This window comes from Bombina bombina, chromosome 1, assembly GCF_027579735.1.
Source record: "Bombina bombina isolate aBomBom1 chromosome 1, aBomBom1.pri, whole genome shotgun sequence".
Lineage (NCBI taxonomy): Eukaryota > Metazoa > Chordata > Amphibia > Anura > Bombinatoridae > Bombina > Bombina bombina.
Window position 1 is genome coordinate 1,584,453,407 of NC_069499.1, and position 23,399 is coordinate 1,584,476,805.

Consider the following 23,399-nt stretch of genomic DNA (forward strand, 5'->3'; position numbering starts at 1 on the left):
TGATCTGTAAGGTTATGTCCCACCAAAGATCCCCAGACTGTTCTCAGATGCTCAATGTTGGACTTATTTGGTTTGGATTGGAGCATGTTGTATGTGTGTGAGATGGAAATCATCCCTCCCTTTGTCAGTCTCAAGAGTTTGTAAATATCACAGTCAAGCTCTAACATATTCCCGGTTCTCAGGAGGTCTTGCACATAATGTTTTGCCTGGAGGTAAGCAAAGTGATGGGAGTTGGGCAATCCATAATCTCCTCTCAAGTTTACAAAAGGTCGGACAGTGGTCCCGTCATCTGATAATATTTGCTTTAGTGTTTTGACCCCCTTTCCTCCCATTGTTTGAATGGTTTTGTGGTGAAGCCTGCAGGGATTTCCCCTCAGTGGTAAATAAACCGTGTGATTATGAGAGACTCCAAGAGCTCTACATAACTTCCACCATGCCTTTATGGGATGGCGGAGAAAACCTGCCCCCCCCCAGAATGGGATCTAGCTGCGTGCAATTCATATGTGGAAGCATTTTTAGTGACCATGGTTTGATGATCTCCGATTCCAGTGACTGGTTAGTAAAGTGCCCCCCGTCTACCAGCCAGTCCATGACGTATTTTGTCAAAGCTGCCCAGTTGTAGTGTTCGATGTTCGGGAGACCCATACCACCCTGCTCTGGCTGACATGTCAGTTTCTGGTAACTGATTCTGTGTTTTTTCCCTCTCCAAAGGAAGTGTAGAATGTTAATGCCCCAAGGTCTTTCTTGTGTAATAGTTCAGGGAGCATTTACAGGGTTTAGATGAGCTTGGGGAATAGGATCATTTTAATGAGCCCCACTCTCCCCGACAATGTCAGTGGTAGGGGGGTCCAGCTCAGTAGCATTTGTTTTAGGTTCTGCAGTAGTGGTTTAAAGTTAGCTGAGTACCATTGTGAAGGGTCTCTAGTTAGCGTAATGCCTAGGTATTTAAATGTGTGTGAGATTATTTCAAAATTATCCTCCAATGGTGTTTTAGGGTCATTATTCTGGAGCCAAAGTAGCTCAGACTTATCTTTGTTTATCCGGTACCCTGAAATGTCACTGAACTCAGCTATCACTTTTAATATTTTAGGGATGTTATCTCTGGGATCTCCTGTGTAAAGTACCATATCATCGGCGAAGAGTGACAGGTGAATGGTCTCTCTGCCTATATTTAAGCCTGCCATTTCCATTCTGATCTTAATTGCTAGGGGCTCTAATGCGAGATCAAACAGGAGGGGTGAAAGGGGACATCCCTGTCTAGTGCCCCTTTTAAGAAGGAATGTTTTCGATGGCGTCCCATTTATCAGGATCGCCGCATAAGGGGTGCTATAGATGGTCTCATGTAAGGTCCCTTTATGCCAAATTGTCCCAGGGTTGTGAATAGGTGGTCCCACAGTTTCTTATCGAAAACCTTTTCAGCATCCACTAGGATCAAACAGGCCTCTCTAGCATTCCTATCTCCTCCCCCGCCCCCTTTCTCCCAAAAGTGTGTCAATACTAGTTGTAATTGTCTCATGTTTTTGACTGCTGATCTACCTTTAACGAACCCAGTTTGGTCTTCCTGAACTAGGAGGGGTAGTACCCCCGCCAACCTGTTGGCCAATATCTTGGTGAATAATTTATAATCAGAATTTAGTAGGGAGATTGGTCTGTAGAATGTTGTGAGCAGGGGGTCTCTATCTGGTTTGGGGAGGACTGTGATATTTGCTTCTGTGAACCTGTTGGATAATTTTGCTTTTCCTTCTAAAATTGCATTATATAGTAGGGCAAGGGTGTCTGCGGTTTCTACACTAAGCATTTTATAGAATTCCCCTGGCAATCCGTCTGGTCCCGGAGTTTTTTCTAAGGGAAGTGATTTAATGGCCTTGATAATTTCTAAGTTCTGAATTGGGGCATTAAGTGTCTGCACTTGGTCCTCATCTAGTTGCGGTAGAGTTAGATCTCTCCAAAAATGTTCTTTCTTTTCTGGGTCAATGTCTAGGGGAGTCATATAGATTTGAGTAGTAGGAAGTGAATGCCTGCTGTATATCTGAGTCTTGAGTGAGGATATTGTCCTTGTCTTTGATTGCTATGATGGTATTTGGTTTTCTATCTAACTTCGTGAGTCTTGCTAGCAATTTCCCAGTGCGGTTCCCATATCGATAATATCTAGCTTGCGAGCGATTCTGAGCAGCAGTCGTTGTCTGAATGAGGTATGTGTCTCTAAGATCTTTAACTTCCCTGTATTTGAGTCTGTTCTGTTCAGTGGGATTGCGCAAGTACTTATTTCTGGCGTTAAGCAGCTGGCGCAGAAGTAATTCTCCCCTCATTCTACGTGTTTTTTTAACTTTGGCAGTGTATGCCGTCACCACCCCTCTTCTCAACACCGCCTTTGCCGATTCCCAGAAAAGTGATATATCACTTAGGTGTTGGGTATTTAATTCCTTGTATGCTAGCCATTCCCCAATCAAGAATTTGCGCAAGTTGAGGTCATGATATAGGTGTGCTGGGAATCTCCATCTGCGTGTCCGTCTATGTGGTGCATCTGTGTCTATGTCCAGTGAGACTGGTGCGTGGTCTGAGATGGTTATAGGGTTAATCTTAATGTCTGCAATACGAGGGCAAAGAGAGCTGGCAACCAGAAAGTAGTCTATTCGAGACAGAGTTGTCTTTGCTGGGTGTAAGCAAGTGTAATCCCGAGCCTCTGGGTTTCTGTCTCTTCAGACATCTGAGAGGGCGCTTCTAAAATTTAGTAAGATACGGGTTTCTCTCTTCAAGCTTTTCCATATTATTTTCTGTTGTGAAATGATGTTTGGGTTGCGGAACCTGTCTGCTGGTGTGTGTTGAGCTATATTGAAGTCCCCCCCAACTACCATTGGAAGTTCGGAGAACTGAATGAGTTGGGTCTGTAGTTGAGTCAGAAATTTTCTCTTTTCAGTATGCGGGCCATACACACCGCAGAGTACTATGTGTGGTGCCCCTATTTTTAATTTGACTATCAGATATCTTCCCTCTGCGTCTGTTACAGTTTGTATGACCGTGTAGCTTAGACCTTTACGGAAGAGGATCGCCACCCCCCTCGCCCTTTTACCCTCATAGGGGGTATTCAGTACCTCACCCACCCAGCCCTGTTTGAGTTTTGGTGTTCTTTCTGTGAAAGGTGTGTCTCTTCTAGTATTGCTATATCTGTCTTTATGGTATTCAGCTGTCTAAGTATCGTTTTTCTCTTTATTGGGGACGTGATCCCTTCCACATTCCATGTGGTCAGCTTCATTTTGTGCTCAAGTATATGTCTGTTAGGTGCGTCAGATTTCAACATCTAGGGCCAATGCATATGCTGTGAACCAAGAATGTTGCGAAATGTGTGCGGGCAGGTAGTACTCACTGTAAAGTTGACCAGATCAACTTCTTCTCCCTTCCCCCCCAGAGTGGCCCCCAGAGGTAGGACAATCAGCTCTCTCCTCCTTCCTTAAATACAAGTGGTTAGTACATGCAACAAACAATGTAAACAACCATAAAGAAAAGACAACAAAAATCGTTACCCCCTCCCCCAACAATCCCAATTCGTCAACACTGAACTAATGTTCTAGTCCAGCAATATGGGGGGTCTCCCCCCCCTCACTTTGCAAGGATACATTTCTTGAGTGCTGTAACTTTACCAGTCCTTTGTAATTGGTGATCTTCTGTCAACGTGGCCTAAGGCTCTGATTCTAAGCAGCAGAGTCGTCTTCGTTTTCAATTTGCTGTTCCTCGCCCTCCCTTTGTAGGTGAAGCTTCAGCAAATTGGGTGAGTCAAAGAACAAAGGTCCTCTCGCAGTATGGTGTCTCAATCTTGCTGGGAACAGCAGGGCTGCCGTTCTGCCTTGTTCTAGTAATTGTTTGCAATATGGTGAGAATTCTCGTCTTCTGGCAGCCAATGCCGCAGAATAGTCCTGGAACAGGTATATCCGTTTTCCATTGTATTCCAGTGTAGGGGCCTTTCAGTATGCTTGCAAGAGAGATACTTTGTCTTTAAAGTTGAGGTATTTCACCATGACTTAGCGTGGTGGTTGGTTTTTCTCATTTTGCTTTCTCTGGTCACCCACTCTGTGTGCCCTTTCCACTGTGTACGGTAGAGACTCTTTTGGAATGTTAAGCAAACCCGGCAGGGTATGTTCTGCAAACTCCACCAGTTGTGAGCCCGGAAGTGACTCAGATATGCCCACTATCCTCAGGTTATTTCGACACAACCTGTTTTCCAGGTCATCAATTTTTGCCCACAGCCGCTCATTCTGCTGTTGTAAGGTATGCACATGGGTTTCAGTTTCTCTGTGCCGATTTTCCCCATCTGCGACTTTCTGCTCCACCTGCGTCAGTCTACCATTAAAGGACTTGACTTCCGCTGTTAGAGAGTCCATACCAGTTTGAAGCTGGTCAATCTTTGGCAAGAAGAGCGCTGAGATCTGGGAAACAATTGGATGAGTGTCCATGTGACTGGCGGGTACCATGTCCTCCGCTTGCCCTAAGGCCTGTTGGTGCTCTACCTGATGCTTTTTCTTGTTCGCATTCTTCAATCTGTTTGTCATTGTGTCTGTTTTTTTGGAGTAAGAATCGTAGTACTTTTGCATACAGTTCCAAGAGTCTCACAGTTGCTATCTCAACTGCGCGCAACAAAGACAGTGTAGTAAATAGGGTCTAGAGAATAAGTGAGCAATAGCAGTTAGGCCTGAGTGTGTCAGGACTTTCAAGTGGGTGAGTGAGGGGGTGGAGGCCATCGTGTCTTAGCCTTGCATCCTGGTGGGCAGTGGTAACACCTCCCTGTTAAACAGTTAATTAAGCAGAGCACCTAAAAGGATTGTGTAAGTGTCCCCTCTGGTGGGTTGAGGTCGGGCAGGTTGTGGTGTTCACCCGTTGATTTATGGCTGTACCACGGGGACTTTATGCTGCAACTTTGTGTTTACATGTCTTGAGGCTTTTGGGTGGTTAGAAAGGGGAGAGTCTGTTCCTGTTAGTTTAATTTTTCAGCGGCTTAGAGTGTGGGTAGTAGCCGGTTTCTCACTTATGTTGTCTCCTTATCTGCCCCTTCCACTTCCTCTCCCAGCTATTTAGTGCTGCGTGATAGCAATTTTACTCTGCACCTGCCCTGATGTATTTGGGCCAGGGATTGCCTGTTAATTGTTAGATCCGTTAATTATGCCTAGTGTCTCTGTCTGAGAGTCCCTTGTAATAAAGATTAATGCTATGGGAGTAATGGATTTAATCTTAAGCCTGTTGCGCAATTACAGCTCCTCAGTTACTTTCTGCTGTGAGTTTTTATGGCTTTCTTCTGAGCTGTTAGCGTTTGCTTAGCCTACCTAGACTGATTGTGTGCGTTCAGCCCCTGGGCCTTAACTTGTGCGTTTGTACTGCTGGGATGTGCACTTTATTATTCTGGTGCGTCACACACCTTCACCTTCCCCTACGATTGACAGAAATGGCGCTTAACCTCCAAAACTTTGACTCACCCCTTGACCGGGTCGGTATCTCCTCAGCTGTCCCCAAACACTGAAAAAGAGGTGTTCTGTGGATCTGTAGCTATCCTCCGATATGTGTCTGGGCTGTTGCTATGTCCGCTGCTATGGCTGCAGCCTTTACCCCTCCGCTCCACTCCTTTCAAATGCCGCTTCTCGGTGGGGGAGCCAGATGCCAGACTCCTTGCCTTTGTCACTCCGGACAGGAGAGTGAATCTCTTGCCAAGGATTGTGGCTTTTTCTGGGCTGTTTTGGGTAGGTTTAGGTAGTTAGCAGATGCTGAGAATCCGGAGCTCCTCTCTCCTGCTTCCACTCGCTAGGCCCGCCCACCGGAAGTCCTCTGTGAACACCCTTTTATAACTGGGGATGTAGCTGTGTTCAGAATTAAGCAATCACATTCAAAATCATGTTAAATAGGAGTCAGCATATACCTGCCATCATTTAAAGTGCCTCTGATTAACTCCAAATAAAGGTCAGCTGTTCTAGTAGGTCTTTCCTGACATTTTGTTAGTCGCATCCTACAGCAAAAGCCATGGTCCGCAGAGAGCTTCTAAAGCATCAGAGGGATCTCATTGTTAAAAGGTATCAGTCAGGAGAAGGGTACAAAAGAATTTCCAAGGCATTAGATATACCATGGAACACAGTGAAGACAGTCATCCTCAAGTGAAGAAAATATGGTGCAACAGTGACATTACCAAGAACTGGATGTCCTCCAAAATTGATGAAAAGACAAGAAGAAAACTGGTCTGGGAGGCTACCAAGAGGGATACAGCAATATTAAATCTCTCGTATTCTTCATATGTCTGAGCTATGGGGTAGAGAAGCAAAACAAAAGCCTTTTCTTACGAAGAAAAACATCCAAGCCAGGCTACATTTTGCAAAAACACATCTGAAGTCTCCCAAAAGCATATGGGAAAAGGTGTTATGGTCTGATGAAACCAAGGTTGAACGTTTTGGCCATAATTCCAAAAGATATGTTTGGTGCAAAAACACTGCACATCACCAAAAGAACACCATACCCACAGTGAAGCATGGTGGCGGCAGCATCATGCTTTGGGGCTGTTTTTCTTCAGCTGGAACTGGGGCCTTAGTCAAGGTAGAAGGAATAATGAACAGTTCCAAATACCAGACAATATTGGCACAAAACCTTCAGGCTTCTGCTAGAAAGCTGAACATGAAGAGGAACTTCATCTTTCAGCATGACAACGACCCAAAGCATACATCCAAATCAACAAAGGAATGGCTTCACCAGAAGAAGATTAAAGTTTTGGGATGGCCCAGCAAGAGCCCAGACCTGAATCCAATCCAAAATATGTGGGGTGATCTGAAGAGGGCTGTGCACAGGAGATGCCCTCGCATTCTGACAGTGTTTTTGCAAAGAAGAGTGGGCAAATCTTGCCAAGTCAAGATGTGCCATGCTGAAAAACTCATACCCAAAAAGACTGAGTGCTGTAATAAAATCAAAAGGTGCTTCAATAAAGTATTAGTTTAAAGGTTTTCACACTTATGCAACCATATTATTTTAATTTTATTTCCCTTTACCTAAAAAATTTCAGTTTGTTTTTCAAATGAGTTGTACAGTTTATAGGTCACATTTAAGGTGGAAAAAGTTCTGAAATGATTTATCTTTGTCTCAATTTTTTACATCACAGAAACCTGACATTTTAACAGGGGTGCGTAGACTTTTTATATCCACTGTTATACCTTACATTGCAAAGGAGATGTCTGGGCAGAGCTTAATCACAGAGGGAGGCGGCTGCAACTGTGCATGTGTTTAATCACAGAGGGAGGCGGCTGTAACTGGGCATGTGTTTAATAACAGAGGGAGGCGGCTGTAACTGGGCATGTGTTTTATCACAGAGGGAGTCAGCAGTAACTGGGCATGTGTTTAATCACAGAGGGAGGCGGCTGTAACTGGGCATGTGTTTTATCACAGAGGGAGTCAGCAGTAACTGGGCATGTGTTTAATAACAGAGGTAGGCAGCTGTAACTGGGCATGTGTTTTATCACAGAGGGAGGCGGCTGTAACTGGGCATGTATTTAATCACAGAGGGAGGCGGCTGTAACTGCGAATGTATTTAATCACAGAGGAAGGCAGCTGTAACTGGGCATGTATTTAATCACAGAGGGAGGCAGCAGTATCTGGGCATGTAATTAATCACAGAGGGAGGCAGCAGTATCTGGGCATGTGTTTAATCACAGAGGGAGGCAGCAGTAACTGGGCATGTGTTTAATAACAGAGGGAGGCGGCTGTAACTGGGCATGTGTTTTATCACAGAGGGAGTCAGCAGTAACTGGGCATGTGTTTAATCACAGAGGGAGGCGGCTATAACTGGGCATGTGTTTAATAACAGAGGGAGGCGGCTGTAACTGGGCATGTGTTTTATCACAGAGGGAGTCAGCAGTAACTGGGCATGTGTTTAATAGCAGAGGTAGGCAGCTGTAACTGGGCATGTGTTTTATCACAGAGGGAGGCGGCTGTAACTGGGCATGTATTTAATCACAGAGGGAGGCGGCTGTAACTGCGAATGTATTTAATCACAGAGGAAGGCAGCTGTAACTGGGCATGTGTTTAATCACAGACGGGGCAGCTGTAACTGGGCATGTATTTAATCACAGAGGGAGACAGCAGTATCTGGGCATGTAATTAATCACAGAGGGAGGCAGCAGTATCTGGGCATGTGTTTAATCACAGAGGGAGGCAGCAGTAACTGGGCATGTGTTTAATCACAGAGGGAGGCAGCTGTAACTGGGCATGCGTTTAATCACAGAGGGAGGTGGCTGTAACTGCACATGTATTTAATCACAGAGGAAGGCAGCTGTAACTGGGCATGTGTTTAATCACAGAGGGGGCAGCTGTAACTGGGCATGTATTTAATCACAGAGGGAGGCAGCAGTATCTGGGCATGTATTTAATCACAGAGGGAGGCAGCAGTATCTGGGCATGCGTTTAATCACAGAGGGAGGCAGCAGTAACTAGGCATGTGTTTAATCACAGAGGGAGTGGGCTGTAACTGGGCATGTGTTTAATCACAGACGGAGGCAGCAGTAACTGGGCATGTTTTTAATCACAGAGGGAGGCAGTTGTAACTGGGCATGTATTTAATCACAGAGGGAGGCAGCTGTAACTGCGCATGTATTTAATCACAGAGGAAGGCAGCTGTAACTGGGCATGTGTTTAGTCACATAGGGAGGCGGCTGTAACTGGGCATGTATTTAATCACAGAGGGAGGCGGCTGTAACTGGGCATGTATTTAATCACAGAGGGAGGCGGCTGTAACTGGGCATGTATTTAATCACAGAGGAAGGCAGCTGTAAAAGGGCATGTATTTAATCACAGAGGGAGGCGGCTGTAACTGGGCATGTATTTAATCACAGAGGGAGGCAGCTGTAACTGGGCATGTATTTAATCACAGAGGGAGGCAGCTGTAACTGGGCATGTATTTAATCACAGAGGGAGGCAGCTGTAACAGGGCATGTATTTAATCACAGAGGGAGGCAGCTGTAACTGGGCATGTATTTAATCACAGATGGAGGCAGCTGTAACTGGGCATGTGTTTAATCACAGAGGAAGGCAGCTGTAACTGGGCATGTATTTAATCACAGAGGGAGGCAGCAGTATCTGGGCATGTAATTAATCACAGAGGGAGGCAGCAGTAACTGGGCATGTGTTTAGTCACATAGGGAGGCAGCTGTAACTGGGCATGTGTTTAATCACAGAGGGAGGCAGCAGTAACTGGGCATGTGTTTAATCACAGAGGGAGGCAGCAGTAAATGGGCATGTGTTTAATCACATAGGGAGGCAGCTGTAACTGGACATGTGTTTAATCACAGAGGGAGGCAGGAGTAACTGGGCATGTGTTTAATCACAGAGGGAGGCAGCAGTAACTGGGCATGTGTTTAATCACAGAGGGAAGCGGCTGTAACTGCGCATGTATTTAATAACAGAGGGAGGCAGCTGTAACTGGGCATGTGTTTAATCACAGAGGGAGGCAGCTGTAACTGGGCATGTATTTAATAACAGAGGGAGGCAGCTGTAACTGGGCATGTGTTTAATCACAGAGGGAAGCGGCTGTAACTGCGCATGTATTTAATAACAGAGGGAGGCAGGAGTAACTGGGCATGTGTTTAATCACAGAGGGAGGCAGCAGTAACTGGGCATGTGTTTAATCACAGACGGAGGCAGCAGTAACTGGGCATGTGTTTAATCACATAAGGAGGCAGCAGTAACTGGGCATGTGTTTAATCACAGAGGGAGGCAGCAGTAACTGGACATGTGTTTAATCACAGAAGGAGGCAGCTGTAACTGGGCATGTGTTTAATCACAGAGGGAGGCAGCTGTAACAGGGCATGTATTTAATCACAGAGGGAGGCAGCAGTAACTGGGCATGTGTTTAATCACAGAAGGAGGCAGCAGTAACTGGGCATGTGTTTAATCACAGAAGGAGGCAGCTGTAACTGGGCATGTGTTTAATCACATAGGGAGGCAGCTGTAACTGGGCATGTGTTTAATCACAGAGGGAGGCAGCAGTAACTGGGCATGTAATTAATCACAGAAGGAGGCAGCTGTAACTGGGCATGTGTTTAATCACAGAGGGAGGCAGCAGTAACTGGGCATGTATTTAATCACATAGGGAGGCAGCTGTAAATGGGCATGTGTTTAATCACAGAGGGAGGCAGCAGTAACTGGGCATGTGTTTAATCACATAGGGAGGCAGCTGTAACTGGGCATGTGTTTAATCACAGAGGGAGGCAGCTGTAACTGGGCATGTGTTTAATCACAGAGGGAGGCAGCAGTAACTGGGCATGTGTTTAATCACATAGGGAGGCAGCAGTAACTGGGCATGTGTTTAATCATAGAAGGAGGCAGCTGTAACTGGGCATGTGTTTAATCACAGAGGGAGGCAGCTGTAACTGGGCATGTATTTAATCACAGAGGGAGGCAGGAGTAACTGGGCATGTATTTAATCACAGAGGGAGGCAGCAGTAACTGGGCATGTATTTAATCACAGAGGGAGGCAGCTGTAACTGGGCATGTGTTTAATCACAGAGGGAGGCAGGAGTAACTGGACATGTGTTTAAACACATAGGGGGGGCCTTTAAATGGGCATGTGTTTTATCACAGAGGGAGGCGGCTGTAACTGTAACAAAATGGATCTTACCAGGCACCAACATCTCCCCTGCTATCTGTGGTGTAGTCGTTCATACAATCCAAGAGGGTGTTATAAATCAGAGGAACATTTTCTCTACATAGAGCTTCAGTTTGTGATCCTTCAGCATCCACGCCTACAGTCTGGCAAACCCTAAACAAGAGAAATAACAGCCAGGTCTAATCATGATCCAGACAGAAGGAAGCAGTATCCCACCATGATTTATTTCCCCACTGCATTCTATAAAGACATCTTAAAGGGACATTAAGGTGCCTTTAAAGTGCAATAGATGTTAAGCATATTTAGCATAAATAATAAGGTGCTTACTCTCCCAGTTACATAATTAGTTGAATCATTTTTCCCTGCCACTAAATGTGCATTTCTGTGTAATACTCAAGTATTCGCTGTGACTTATGGCACAAACACAGCAGATACAGAAGCAAATCATGAGAGAGGACAACTTCAAAATTAATAATTTAAGCATAATTAACCCACTTTAACTCCTTCACTACCGAGAATTTCAGAGAAAAACGACCAAAATACTGAAGAATTATTAGCATTTTTGCTGTCACTCCATTTAAACATAAATAGAGCCTTGGCTATTTTATTTACCTGCCAAAACTTTATATATATATTTATATTTAGTAGACAATCCAAGCTATTGATGAAGGCCAATTTTTGTACATTTCATGCCACTATTTTGACACCAAATGCCATCATATTTAAGAAAACATTAACTTTTTCACAAACTTTGGGTTTCTCACTGAAATTATTTACACGCAACTACTGCAGTCATAAGACAAATGGTTGTAAAAGGTTTTCTGTGGTCCCCTTTGTTCAGAAATATCAGGCTTTGCAATTAGTTATTAGCTATTAGAAGTCCGCTATTTGCAGCTGTGCACCACACTTCTGAATTCCCGGCATTGAAGGGGTTAATTAGATAGCTGGTAAGGGTAATAGCATTTTAACGCAGGAATTACAACTCACCTGACACTTCCCACCTCCCTGATCCAAAACAAACAGCTCTCTCTCCTCCCACACCCATCTTAAAGAGATACTGAACCCATTTTTTTTCTTTCATGATTCAGTTATAGCATGCCATTTTAAGCAACTTTCTAATTTACTCCTATTATCAATATTATTTCATTCTCGTATCTTTATTTGAAAAAACAAAAATGTAAGCTTAGGAGCCGGCCCATATTTGGTTCATCAACTGGGTAGCGCTTGCTGATTGGTGGCTACATTTAGCCAGCAATCGCTACCCTGCTGCTGAACCAAAGATGGGCTGGTTAGTAAGCTTACATTCAGGGTTCAGTATCCCTTTAAATACTGGCAGACAGTCTGCCAGAGTTGTTTTTTTTTAACCTGTTAACTTACCCTGTTTGTCGCTGGCCGTTAAGGGATTGTCTGCTTATAATAGCGTGGGTCTTGGCCGCAAGCGCCATTGTACCCTCCCTCCCTCCCTCCTGCAGGCTTTCTTAAATAGTGAGGCCTTTCCACTTGTGGCGAGACCCCGCTATTGAAAAAGCAACCCCCAAAGAAAGGCCAGTAATGCACAGGGTACATTGCTGGTCGTTAACCCCTTCCGGCCGTTAGGACGTTGGAAGGTCCTAGTCGTTTGGCTGCCATGAAACAAACGCTTCCTATAGAGCTGGGGGGCATGCCTAAAGTCATAGGCACTCCCCCCTGACCCGATCTCATCTTTAAAATCACGCAACCACATGAATTGACAGTGTGATTTTAATTTTTACTCATTTGTTTACAGAACTTCCGAACTTGTTTTAAGAACTTCCGATGTAGACAAAGTAGTCCCGACAGGAAGGGGTCGAATAAAATTAATTGTATTTATTTTTCTGCAGTGTAGGACCTCCCTTTACCCTCCCACCTCCAACCTCCCTGATCCCTCCCAAACAGCTCTGTAAGCCACCCCCTTCGAATGATGTCCCCCATATTAGGTACTGCCAGCTATCTGCCAGTAACCAGTTTAAAGATTTATTTAGATTTTATTTATTAATTATTTTATGTATTTTTCTGTAGTGTAGCAGTCTAGCCCACACCTTCTGATCACTTATGTAGTGTAGTGTCCCTTCTCTCCCTCTCCCATCCACACTTATTTTTCAGCAGTTTTTGATCTGAACCCCCCCCCCACCGCTGTGCGATTCACCAGCCTCCCTCTCGAGCATCCCACCAGCAAAGTCGGTCACAGTCTGTAACGATCAGTTGTCTACCTTCATATGGAACCAGAGCACCAATTGTGCTCCGGTTCCATATGCAGACAGATGCCTGCAGCACAGGTACAGCAGCTCTCGGGTGTAATATATAAAAATAATATATACATATATAAACAGTTGCCTAGATTTCGAGTTTTGCGTTATGGTGCGGTACGGCTATTACTGCTGAAAAATTGGCCATTGCGCTGGAATGGCCAGTAACGCATATTACAAGTCGCGGCGGTATAGCTATACTGCAAGCATTTTAGCCTGTAACTCAACGTCCATTCTGCACTCCAAAAAATTACATTTGAGTGCAGGATTTTCCATAGCGCCGTATTACAAGTTGTGTGTTCCGGCTAAAATGTTTGCGTTACACCCTATACTGACACGATCCATTCTGCCATCTGAGACCAGTAGTTATGGATTTTGCAAAACAAAAAAGGTTACACAAAACTCATAACTAAAATGTTACAAAGTACACTAACACCCATAAACTACCTATTAACCCCTAAACCGCCACCATCCCAAATCACAAATACTATATTAAACCTATTAACCCCTAATCCACCGCCCACCCACATCGCAACTATTAAATAAACCTATTAACACCAAATGTGCCGCCCACCCACATTGCCAACACTATATAAACCTATTAACCCCTAATCCGCCGCCGACCCACATTGCCAACAGTGAATAAATCAAGTAACCCCATATCTGCCGCTCCCCGACACAAAATAAACCTATTAACCCCTAAACCACCGGAGCCCCATATCGTAACTAATTAACTAAACCTATAAACCCCTAAACCGCCAGCCATCCACATCCCAAAACACCAAATTAAACTATTAACCCCTAAACCTTACACCCCCTAACTTTAAATTAAAAGTTACAATATAACTATCTTAAAATAAATAAAAAAACTCACCAGTGAAATAAAAAAAACCCTAAGATTAAACTATGAATTAACCTAACACAACTATTTAAAAAAAAAAACCTACCAATTAAAATTCCTAAATTATAATTACAATGTGGGGGGCCGGCGGTTTAGGGGTTAAAAGGTTTATTTCGTGTCAGCGATGTCGGGTAGAGGCGGATTAGGGGTTAATAACTTTTTATTAGTGTTGGCGATGTCAGGGAGCGGCGGATTAGGGGTTAATAACTTTTATTAGTGTCGGCGATGTCAGGGAGCGGCGGATTAGGGGCGTTTAGACTAGGGGTGTATGTTAGGGTGTTAGATTTAAATGTAACTTTCTTTTCCCCATAGACATCAATGGGGTTGCGTTACGGCGATTTGTCATTCTGCGATCGCAAGTATTAGTTTTTTTCTAACACTTTCTCCCTGTTGATGTCTATGGGGGAAAGCGTGCACGAGCACGTAAACTCAGCCCTTGGCTTTTGTGCGGTATGGATCTTAACGCACCATATCGCACAGCACAAGGAGGTTTTTCAGTAACTCTAGGTGAGTATGTGGTACGATAGGCAAAGTACTATATATATACTGTATATATTGGTTTTGTTGGCTGCACCCCTAAGAAGTAATTTTGTAAGGTGTGCTAAACCATATGGATTAGTGTGTATATATATATATATATATATATATATATATATATATACACACACATATATACAGTATATACTCATAAATACAGTATATACACATAAATACAGTATATACACATATATATATATATACACATATATACAGTATATACACATATATACAGTATATACACATAAATACAGTATATACACATAAATACAGTATATACACATAAATACAGTATATACACATATATATACACATAAATATACACATAAATATACACATAAATACAGTATATACACATATATACAGTATATACACATAAATACAGTATATACACATAAATACAGTATATACACACATATATATATATATATATACACATAAATACAGTATATGCACATATATATATATATATATATATATATATATATATATATATATATATACACATAAATACAGTATATACACATAAATACAGTATATACACATAAATACAGTATATACACATAAATACAGTATATACACATAAATACAGTATATGCACATATATATATATATATATATATATATACACACAAATACAGTATATGCACATATATATATACACATATATACAGTATATACACATAAATATATACACATAAATACAGTATATACACATAAATACAGTATATACACATATATATATATATATATATACACATAAATACAGTATATGCACATATATATATATATATATACACATAAATACAGTATATACACATAAATACAGTATATACACATAAATACAGTATATACACATAAATACAGTATATACACATAAATATACACATAATACAGTATATACACATAAATACAGTATATGCACATATATATATACACATATATACAGTATATACACATAAATATATACACATAAATACAGTATATACACATAAATACAGTATATACACATATATATATATATATATATACACATAAATACAGTATATGCACATATATATATATATATATACACATAAATACAGTATATACACATAAATACAGTATATACACATAAATACAGTATATACACATAAATACAGTATATACACATAAATATACACATAATACAGTATATACACATAAATACAGTATATGCACATATATATATACACATATATACAGTATATACACATAAATATATGGATAGCACTAAGGTGCAAGATAAAGCAAATAATAATGTTATTATGATAATAATGCTCGGGACAAAGGTGTACTCCAGTTATTAGACAACTTAAAATAATAATACAGAAAAATATAAGAGTCCCCGCACTTAAAAGATCACAACCTAGTCATATATACGCTGATATGAAATAAATGTAATGTGCAAAAACTATAATGAACAATATATCTATAGTGCACAATTTCCAAACAGATACAAAATACAGAGTAAAAAACAAACAATACTGGGCGTCCCCAGTCTTAGAATATAAGAAGACGTCAGTCTATGACTTTAAAATGAGCCCGTTTTGGGCAACATCTGCTTTAAGGTGTATAGTAGAATGTAGACTTAAATGCAAAGATTGCACGGTTATTTGCAGATGATGCAAGCAGATGCAAGGCTTGTAAGTAAGCAGGCAGTTCATGCACAAGGGATCTGACTTGTTAGAAGCAAAGTGTTAGTATGGGTACCAGTGTCCCCAGCATAATCATGATGTACAAGATGTAAAGCAAGCTAAAGGCACTTAAGGACCAAAGTCCGTCAGTAAATGTGCAACAGCAAATGGAGGAACGAACTCCGCTCTATGAGCGATCTCAACCAATCCTCAGGGGAAAATGTGTAAATGCCATCCAGACAACGTAAGGTACCCTTAGACAGGCGTGTGGTTGTGACATCAGACGCCAGACTGAGCCGATGCAGGCGGGTTCTTTGAAATCACTGGTGTACTCCTGGATTTTTTTATGCATATGAAGTGATGCCTTATATCATCTAAGGGTACCTTACGTTGTCTGGATGGCATATCATATGTGTATATAACATAATTTATGTAAGAACTTAACTGATAAATTCATTTCTTTAATATTAGCAAGAGTCCATGAGCTAGTGACGTATGGGATATACAATCCTACCAGGAGGGGCAAAGTTTCCCAAACCTCAAAATGCCTATAAATACACCCCTCACCACACCCACAATTCAGTTTAACGAATAGCCAAGCAGTGGGGTGATAAAGAAAGGAGTAAAAAGCATCAACAAAGGAATTTGGAAATAATTGTGCTTTATACAAAAAAATCATAACCACCATAAAAAGGGTGGGCCTCATGGACTCTTGCCAATATGAAATAAATGAATTTATCAGGTAAGTTCTTAAATAAAACAAAATTTATGCTTACCTGATAAATTTCTTTCTTTTGCGATGTACCGAGTCCACGGATTCATCCTAACTTGTGGGATATTGTCCTTCCTGACAGGAAGTAGCAAAGAGAGCACCACAGCAGAGCTGTCTATATAGCTCCCCCCTTAACTCCACCCCCCAGTCATTCGACCGAAGGCCAAGGAAGAAAAGGAGAAACTATAAGGTGCAGAGGTGACTGAAGTTTACATAAAAAAATACTATCTGTCTTGAATAGACAGGGCGGGCCTTGGACTCGGTACATCGCAAAAGAAAGAAATTTATCAGGTAAGCATAAATTTTGTTTACTTTTGCATGATGTACCGAGTCCACGGATTCATCCTAACTTGTAGGATACCAATACCAAAGCTTTAGGACACGGATTAAGGGAGGGACAAGACAGGAACCTAAACAGAAGGCACCACTGCTTGCAAAATCTTTCTCCCAAAAATAGCCTCCGAAGAAGCAAAAGTATCAAATTTATAACATTTTGAAAAGGTATGAAGCGAAGACCAAGTCGCAGCCTTACAAATCTGTTCAACAGAAGCATCATTTTTAAAAGCCCATGTGGAAGCTACCGCTCTAGTAGAATGAGCTGTAATCCTTTCAGGAGGCTGCTGTCCAGCAGTCTCATAAGCCAAACGGATGATGCTTTTCAGCCAAAAGGAAAGAGAAATCGCCATAGCCTTTTGCCTTTTGACCCCTACGCTTTCCAGAATAGACAACAAACAAAGAAGATGTTTGACGAAAACCTTTGGTTGCCTGCAAATAAAATTTCAAAGCACAAACCACGTCCAAGTTGTGCAACAGACGTTCCTTCTTACAAGAAGGATTAGGACACAGAGAAGGAACAACAATTTCTTGATTGACATTCCTGTTAGTAACAACCTTAGGTAGGAACCCAGGCTTGGTACGCAAAACCACCTTATCAGCATGGAACACAAGATAAGGAGAGTCACATTGTAATGCAGATAGTTCAGAAACTCTTCGAGCTGAAGAGATAGCAACCTAGAACAACATTTTTCCAAGATAAAAGCTTAATATCTATGAAATGCATGGGTTCAAACGGAACCCCCTGAAGAACTCTAAGAACTAAATTTAGACTCCATGGCGGAGCAATAGGTTTAAACACAGGCTTAATTCTAACTAAAGCCTGACAAAAAGCCTGAACGTCTGGAACATCTGCCAGTTGCTTGTGCAACAAAATAGACAGAGCAGATATCTGTCCCTTTAGGGAACTAGCTGATAATCCTTTCTCCAATCCCTCTTGGAGAAAAGACAATATCCTAGGAATCCTGATTTTACTCCAGAAGAAGCCTTTGGATTCGCACCAAAAAAAGATATTTACGCCATATCTTATGATAAATTTTCCTGGTAACAGGCTTTCGAGCCTGAATCAAGGTATTTATGACTGACTCAGAGAAACCCCGCTTTGATAGAATCAAGCGTTCAATCTCCAAGCAGTCAGTTGCAGAGAAATTAGATTTGGATGCTTGAAAGGACCTTGAATCTGAAGGTCCTGTCTCAATGGCAGAGACCATGGTGGAAGGGATGACATGTCCACCAGGTCTACATACCAAGTCCTGCGTGGCCACGCAGGCGCTATCAAAATCACAGATGCTCTCTCCTGTTTGATTCTGGCAATCAGACGTGGAAGGAGAGGGAAAGGTGGAAACACATAAGCTAGGTTGAACGACCAGGGTACTGCTAGAGCATCTATCAGTACAGCCTGAGGATCCCTTGACCTGGAGTCGTAACGAGGAAGTTTGGCGTTCTGACGAGACGCCATCAGATCCAACTCTGGTGTGCCCCATAGCCGAACCAGCTGAGCAAACACCTCCGGATGGAGTTCCCACTCCCCCGGATGAAAAGTCTGACGACTTAGAAAATCTGCCTCCCAGTTCTCTGCACCTGGGATATAGATCGCTGACAGATGGCAAGAGTGAGTATCTGCCCATTGGATTATCCTTGAGACCTCTATCATCGCTAAGGAACTCTTTGTACCGCCCTGATGATTGATATAAGCCACAGTCGTGATGTTGTCCGACTGAAACCTGATGAATCTGGCCGAAGTCAGCTGAGGCCATGCCTGGAGAGCATTGATATCGCTCTTAATTCCAGAATATTTATCGGTAGGAGAGCCTCCTCCGGTGTCCACAAACTCTGAGCTTTCAGGGAATTCCAGACTGCACCCCAGTCCAGAAGACTGGCGTCTGTCGTCACTATAACCCATTCTGGCCTGCGGAAACACATTCCCTGGGACAGATGATCCTGTGACAACCACCAAAGAAGAGAGTCTCTGGTCTCTTGATCCAGATTTATCTGAGGAGATAAATCCACATAATCCCCATTCCACTGATTGAGCATGCATAGTTGCAGTGGTCTGAGATGCAATTGTCGCTACCATTAGTCCGATTACCTCCATACACTGAGCCACTGACGGCCGAGGAATGGAATGAAGAGCTCGGCAGGTGGACAAAATCTTTGATTTCCTGACCTCCGTCAGAAATATTTTCATGTCCACCGAGTTTATCAGAGTCCCTAGAAATGAAACTCTTGTGAGGGGGGAAAGAGAACTCTTTTTTACGTTCACTTTCCACCCGTGAGACCTTAGAAAGGCCAACACTAAGTCCATGTGAGACTTGGCTAGTTGGAAGGACGACGCTTGAATTAGAATGATAAGGCGCCACTGCTATGCCCCGTGGCCTTAGAACCCCCAGAAGAGACCCTAGCACCTTCGTGAAGATTTGCGGCGCCGTGGCAAACCCGAAAGGAAGAGCCACAAACTGATAATGCTTGTCCAGAAAGGCGAACCTGAGGAACTGGTGATGATCTTTGTGGATAGGAATGTGCAGATATGCATCCTTTAAGTCCACAGTGGTAATGTATTGACCCTCCTGGATCAATGGTAAGGTAGTCTGAATGGTCTCCATCTTGAAAGATGGAACTCTTAGGAATTGGTTTAGAATCTTGAGATCCAGAATTGGTCTGAAGGTTCCCTCCTTTTTGGGAACTATAAACAGATTGGAGTAGAATCCCTGCCCCTGTTCTGCTTTTGGAACTGGGCAGATCCTCCCATGGTAAAAAGGTCTTCTTCACAGCGTAAGAACGCCTCTCTTTTTGTCGGGTTTACAGACAATTGAGAAAGATGGAACCTCCCCCTTGGAGGGGAATCCTTGAAATCTAGAAGGTATCCCTGGGTTACAATTTCTACTGCCCAGGAATCCTGAACGTCTCTTGCCCAGGCCTGAGCAAAAAGAGAGAGTCTGCCCCCTACTGGATCGGGGGCTACCCCTTCATGCTGACTTTTTGGCCTGTTTACCCTTGTTCCAAGCCTGATTAGGTCTCCAGGTTGGCTTGGATTGAGCACAGTTCCCCTCTTGCTTTGCAGCAGGGGAAGAGGTAGAGGGACCACTCTTGAAGTTTTGAAAGGAACGAAAATTATATTGTTTGGTCCTTGTCTTATTTGACTTATCCTGAGGGAGGGTATGACTCTTCCCTCCAGTAATGTCTGAAATGATCTCTTTCAATGCAGGCCTGAATAGGGTCTTACCTTTGAAAGGGATGGACAAAAGCTTAGATTTAGATGACACATCAGCTGACCAGGACTTAAGCCATAACGCTCTACGCACTAAAATGGCAAAACCTGAATTCTTAGCCGCTAATTTAGCAAGATGAAAAGCGGTGTCAGTAATAAAAGAATTAGCCAACTTCCAAAATATCATCTAGTGGGGTCTCCATCTGAAGAGCCTCTTCTAGAGCCTCAAACCAAAAGGCAGCTGTAGTGGTTACAGGAACAATGCATGCTATAGGTTGAAGAAGAAAACCTTGATGAACAAAAATTTTCTTTAGGAGACCCTCTAATTTTTTATCCATAGGATCAATGAAAGCACAACTGTCTTCAATAGGTATAGTTGTACGCTTAGCCAGGGTAGAAATAGGGACTGTCTGCCATGAGTCCTTTATGGTGCCAGAAATGGGAAACATTTTCTTAAAAACAGGAGAAGGGGGAGAGAACAGAATACCTAGTTTATCCCACTCCTTAGTAACAATGTCCAAACTCCTCTTAGGGACCGGAAACACATCAGTGTAAACAGGAACCTCTAAATATTTGTCCATTTTACACAATTTCTCTGGAACTACAATAGGGTCACAATCATCCAGAGTAGCTAAAACCTCCCTGAGCAATAAGCGGAGGTGCTCTATCTTAAATTTAAATGCCGTCATATCTGAATCTGTCTGAGAGAACATCTTTCCTGAATCAGAAATCTCTCCCTCAGACAGCAAATCCCTCATCCCTACCTCAGTACATTGTGAGGGAATATCGGATACGGCAACTAAAGCGCCAGAAGGCTCAGCATTTGTTCTTAACCCAGAGCTACTGCGCTTCCCTTGCAACCCAGGCAGCTTAGATAAAACCTCTGTGAGGGTAGTATTCATAACTGAAGCCATATCTTGCAAGGTGAAATAATTAGACGCACTAGAAGTACTTGGCGTCGCTTGTGCGGGCGTTACTGGTTGTGACACTTTGGGAGAACTAGATGGCAAAACCTGATTTCCTTCTGTCTGAGAATCATCTAATACCAAACTTTTATAAGTCAAAATATGCCGTTTGCAATTTATAGACATATCAGTACAAGTGGGACACATTCTAAGAGGGGGTTCCACAATGGCTTCTAAACAAATTGAACAATGAGTTTCCTCAGTGTCAGACATGTTTAACAGACTAGTAATAAAGCAAGCAAGCTTGGAAAACACTTTATTTAATGAAAAAAACACAATTTGCAAAAACGGTACTGTGCCTTTAAGAGAAAAAAAGGCATACACAAACTGCAAAACAGGTTAAAAAATTTTTTAAAACCGGTTAAAAAACCCTAAAGCACCTTGCCACAGCTCTGCTGTGGCCCTACCTGCCCTTAGGAAGCGATAATATGGGGGTTTAAAGCTTCAATTAGTCCCTCAGAAGACTATCAGGACCTCAGGAGAAGTTGCTTGCTGCTTGTAAATGTAGGCCCCGCCCACCTCACTCGATGTTGCTTGGTCTTACACAAAACTAACAAACCCTGCCTGAAAGCCATGTGGGTTATAAACAACCCCAAAGAACCCTCATGCAAATGTCCCATAAAACAGAAAACGTTACTCCCAGACACAAAAACATTTGTCCCAAATTCACATAAACTGAGTGCCCACAAAAAATTAACCCTTTATGCAAGCTAGTAAAAACCTCTGATAACACTAGGATTACTGCTTACCCTTCCCCCTAATGGGGACACTGTCAGCCTTTCTGAGTTAACACAGTCTCTGCAGAAAAAATGACTGAACATACCTCATTGCTGTATAGCAAGAAACCGTTCCTCACACTGAAGTTTTCCTGTACTCCTCAGCTTCTGTGGGAACAGCAGTGGACCTTAGTTACAAAATGCTAAGATCATCATCCTCCAGGCAGAAATCTTCATCTATGTCCTGCCTAAAAGTAAATAGTACAACACCGGTACCATTTAAAAATAACAAACACTTGATTGAAGATAAAATAAAACTAACAGTTTAACACCTCTTCTCTTTACTCTTCCTGCTTAGAACCAGCAAAGAGAATGACTGGGGGGGTGGAGTTAAGGGAGGAGCTATATAGACAGCTCTGCTGTGGTGCTCTCTTTGCTACTTCCAGTCAGGAAGGACAATATCCCACAAGTTAGGATGAATCCGTGGACTCTGTACATCACGCAAAAGAAATTATGTTTTCTTTAATGTAATTGGCAAGAGTCCATGAGCTAGTGACATATGGGATAGCGATACCCAAGATGTGGTACTCCATGCAAGAGTCACTAGAGAGGGAGAGATAAAAATATAATTTATGCTTACCTGATAAATTTATTTCTCTTGTGATGTATCGAGTCCACGGATTCATCCATAATTGTTGGATATTCTCCTTCGATACAGGAAGTGGCAAAGAGTGCACCCACAGCAGAGCTGTCTATATAGCTCCTCCCTTAGCTCCACCTCCCAGTCATTCGACCAAAGGCTAGGAAGAAAAAGGAGAAACTATTAGGGTGCCATGGTGACTGAAGTTTTTTAAATAAAAATATATTGACTGTCTTAAATAAACAGGGCGGGCCGTGGACTCGATACATCACAAGAGAAATAAATTTATCAGGTAAGCATAAATTATGTTTTCTCTTGTAAGATGTATCGAGTCCACGGATTCATCCATACTTGTGGGATACCAATACCAAAGCTTTAGGACACGGATGAAGGGAGGGAACAAGACAGGTACCTTAAACGGAAGGCACCACTGCTTGCAAAACCTCTCTCCCAAAAATAGCCTCCGAAGAAGCAAAAGTATCGAATTTGTAAAATTTGGAAAAAGTATGAAGCGAAGACCATGTCGCCGCCTTACAAATCTGTTCAACAGAAGCCTCATTTTTAAAAGCCCATGTGGAAGCCACTGCTCTAGTAGAATGAGCAGTAATTCTTTCAGGAGGCTGCTGGCCAGCAGTCTCATAAGCCAAACGGATGATGCTTTTCAGCCAAAAGGAAAGGGAGGTAGCCGTAGCCTTTTGACCTCTCCGTTTACCAGAATAAACAACAAACAATGAAGATGTTTGACGAAAATCTTTAGTTGCTTGTAAGTAGAACTTTAAAGCACGAACCA

General features: G+C 42.5%; 1 protein-coding gene across 1 annotated transcript in view; it reads right to left on the minus strand.

Annotated features, from left to right (window-relative positions):
• TBCD (tubulin folding cofactor D) overlaps positions 1-23,399 on the minus strand; it is a 1,563,032-nt gene that overhangs the window by 564,543 nt on the left and 975,090 nt on the right. The window contains exon 31 of the mRNA XM_053710319.1: positions 10,631-10,771. Within this exon, the coding sequence (XP_053566294.1) occupies positions 10,631-10,771 (141 nt within the window). The remainder of the gene's footprint in view (positions 1-10,630; positions 10,772-23,399) is intronic.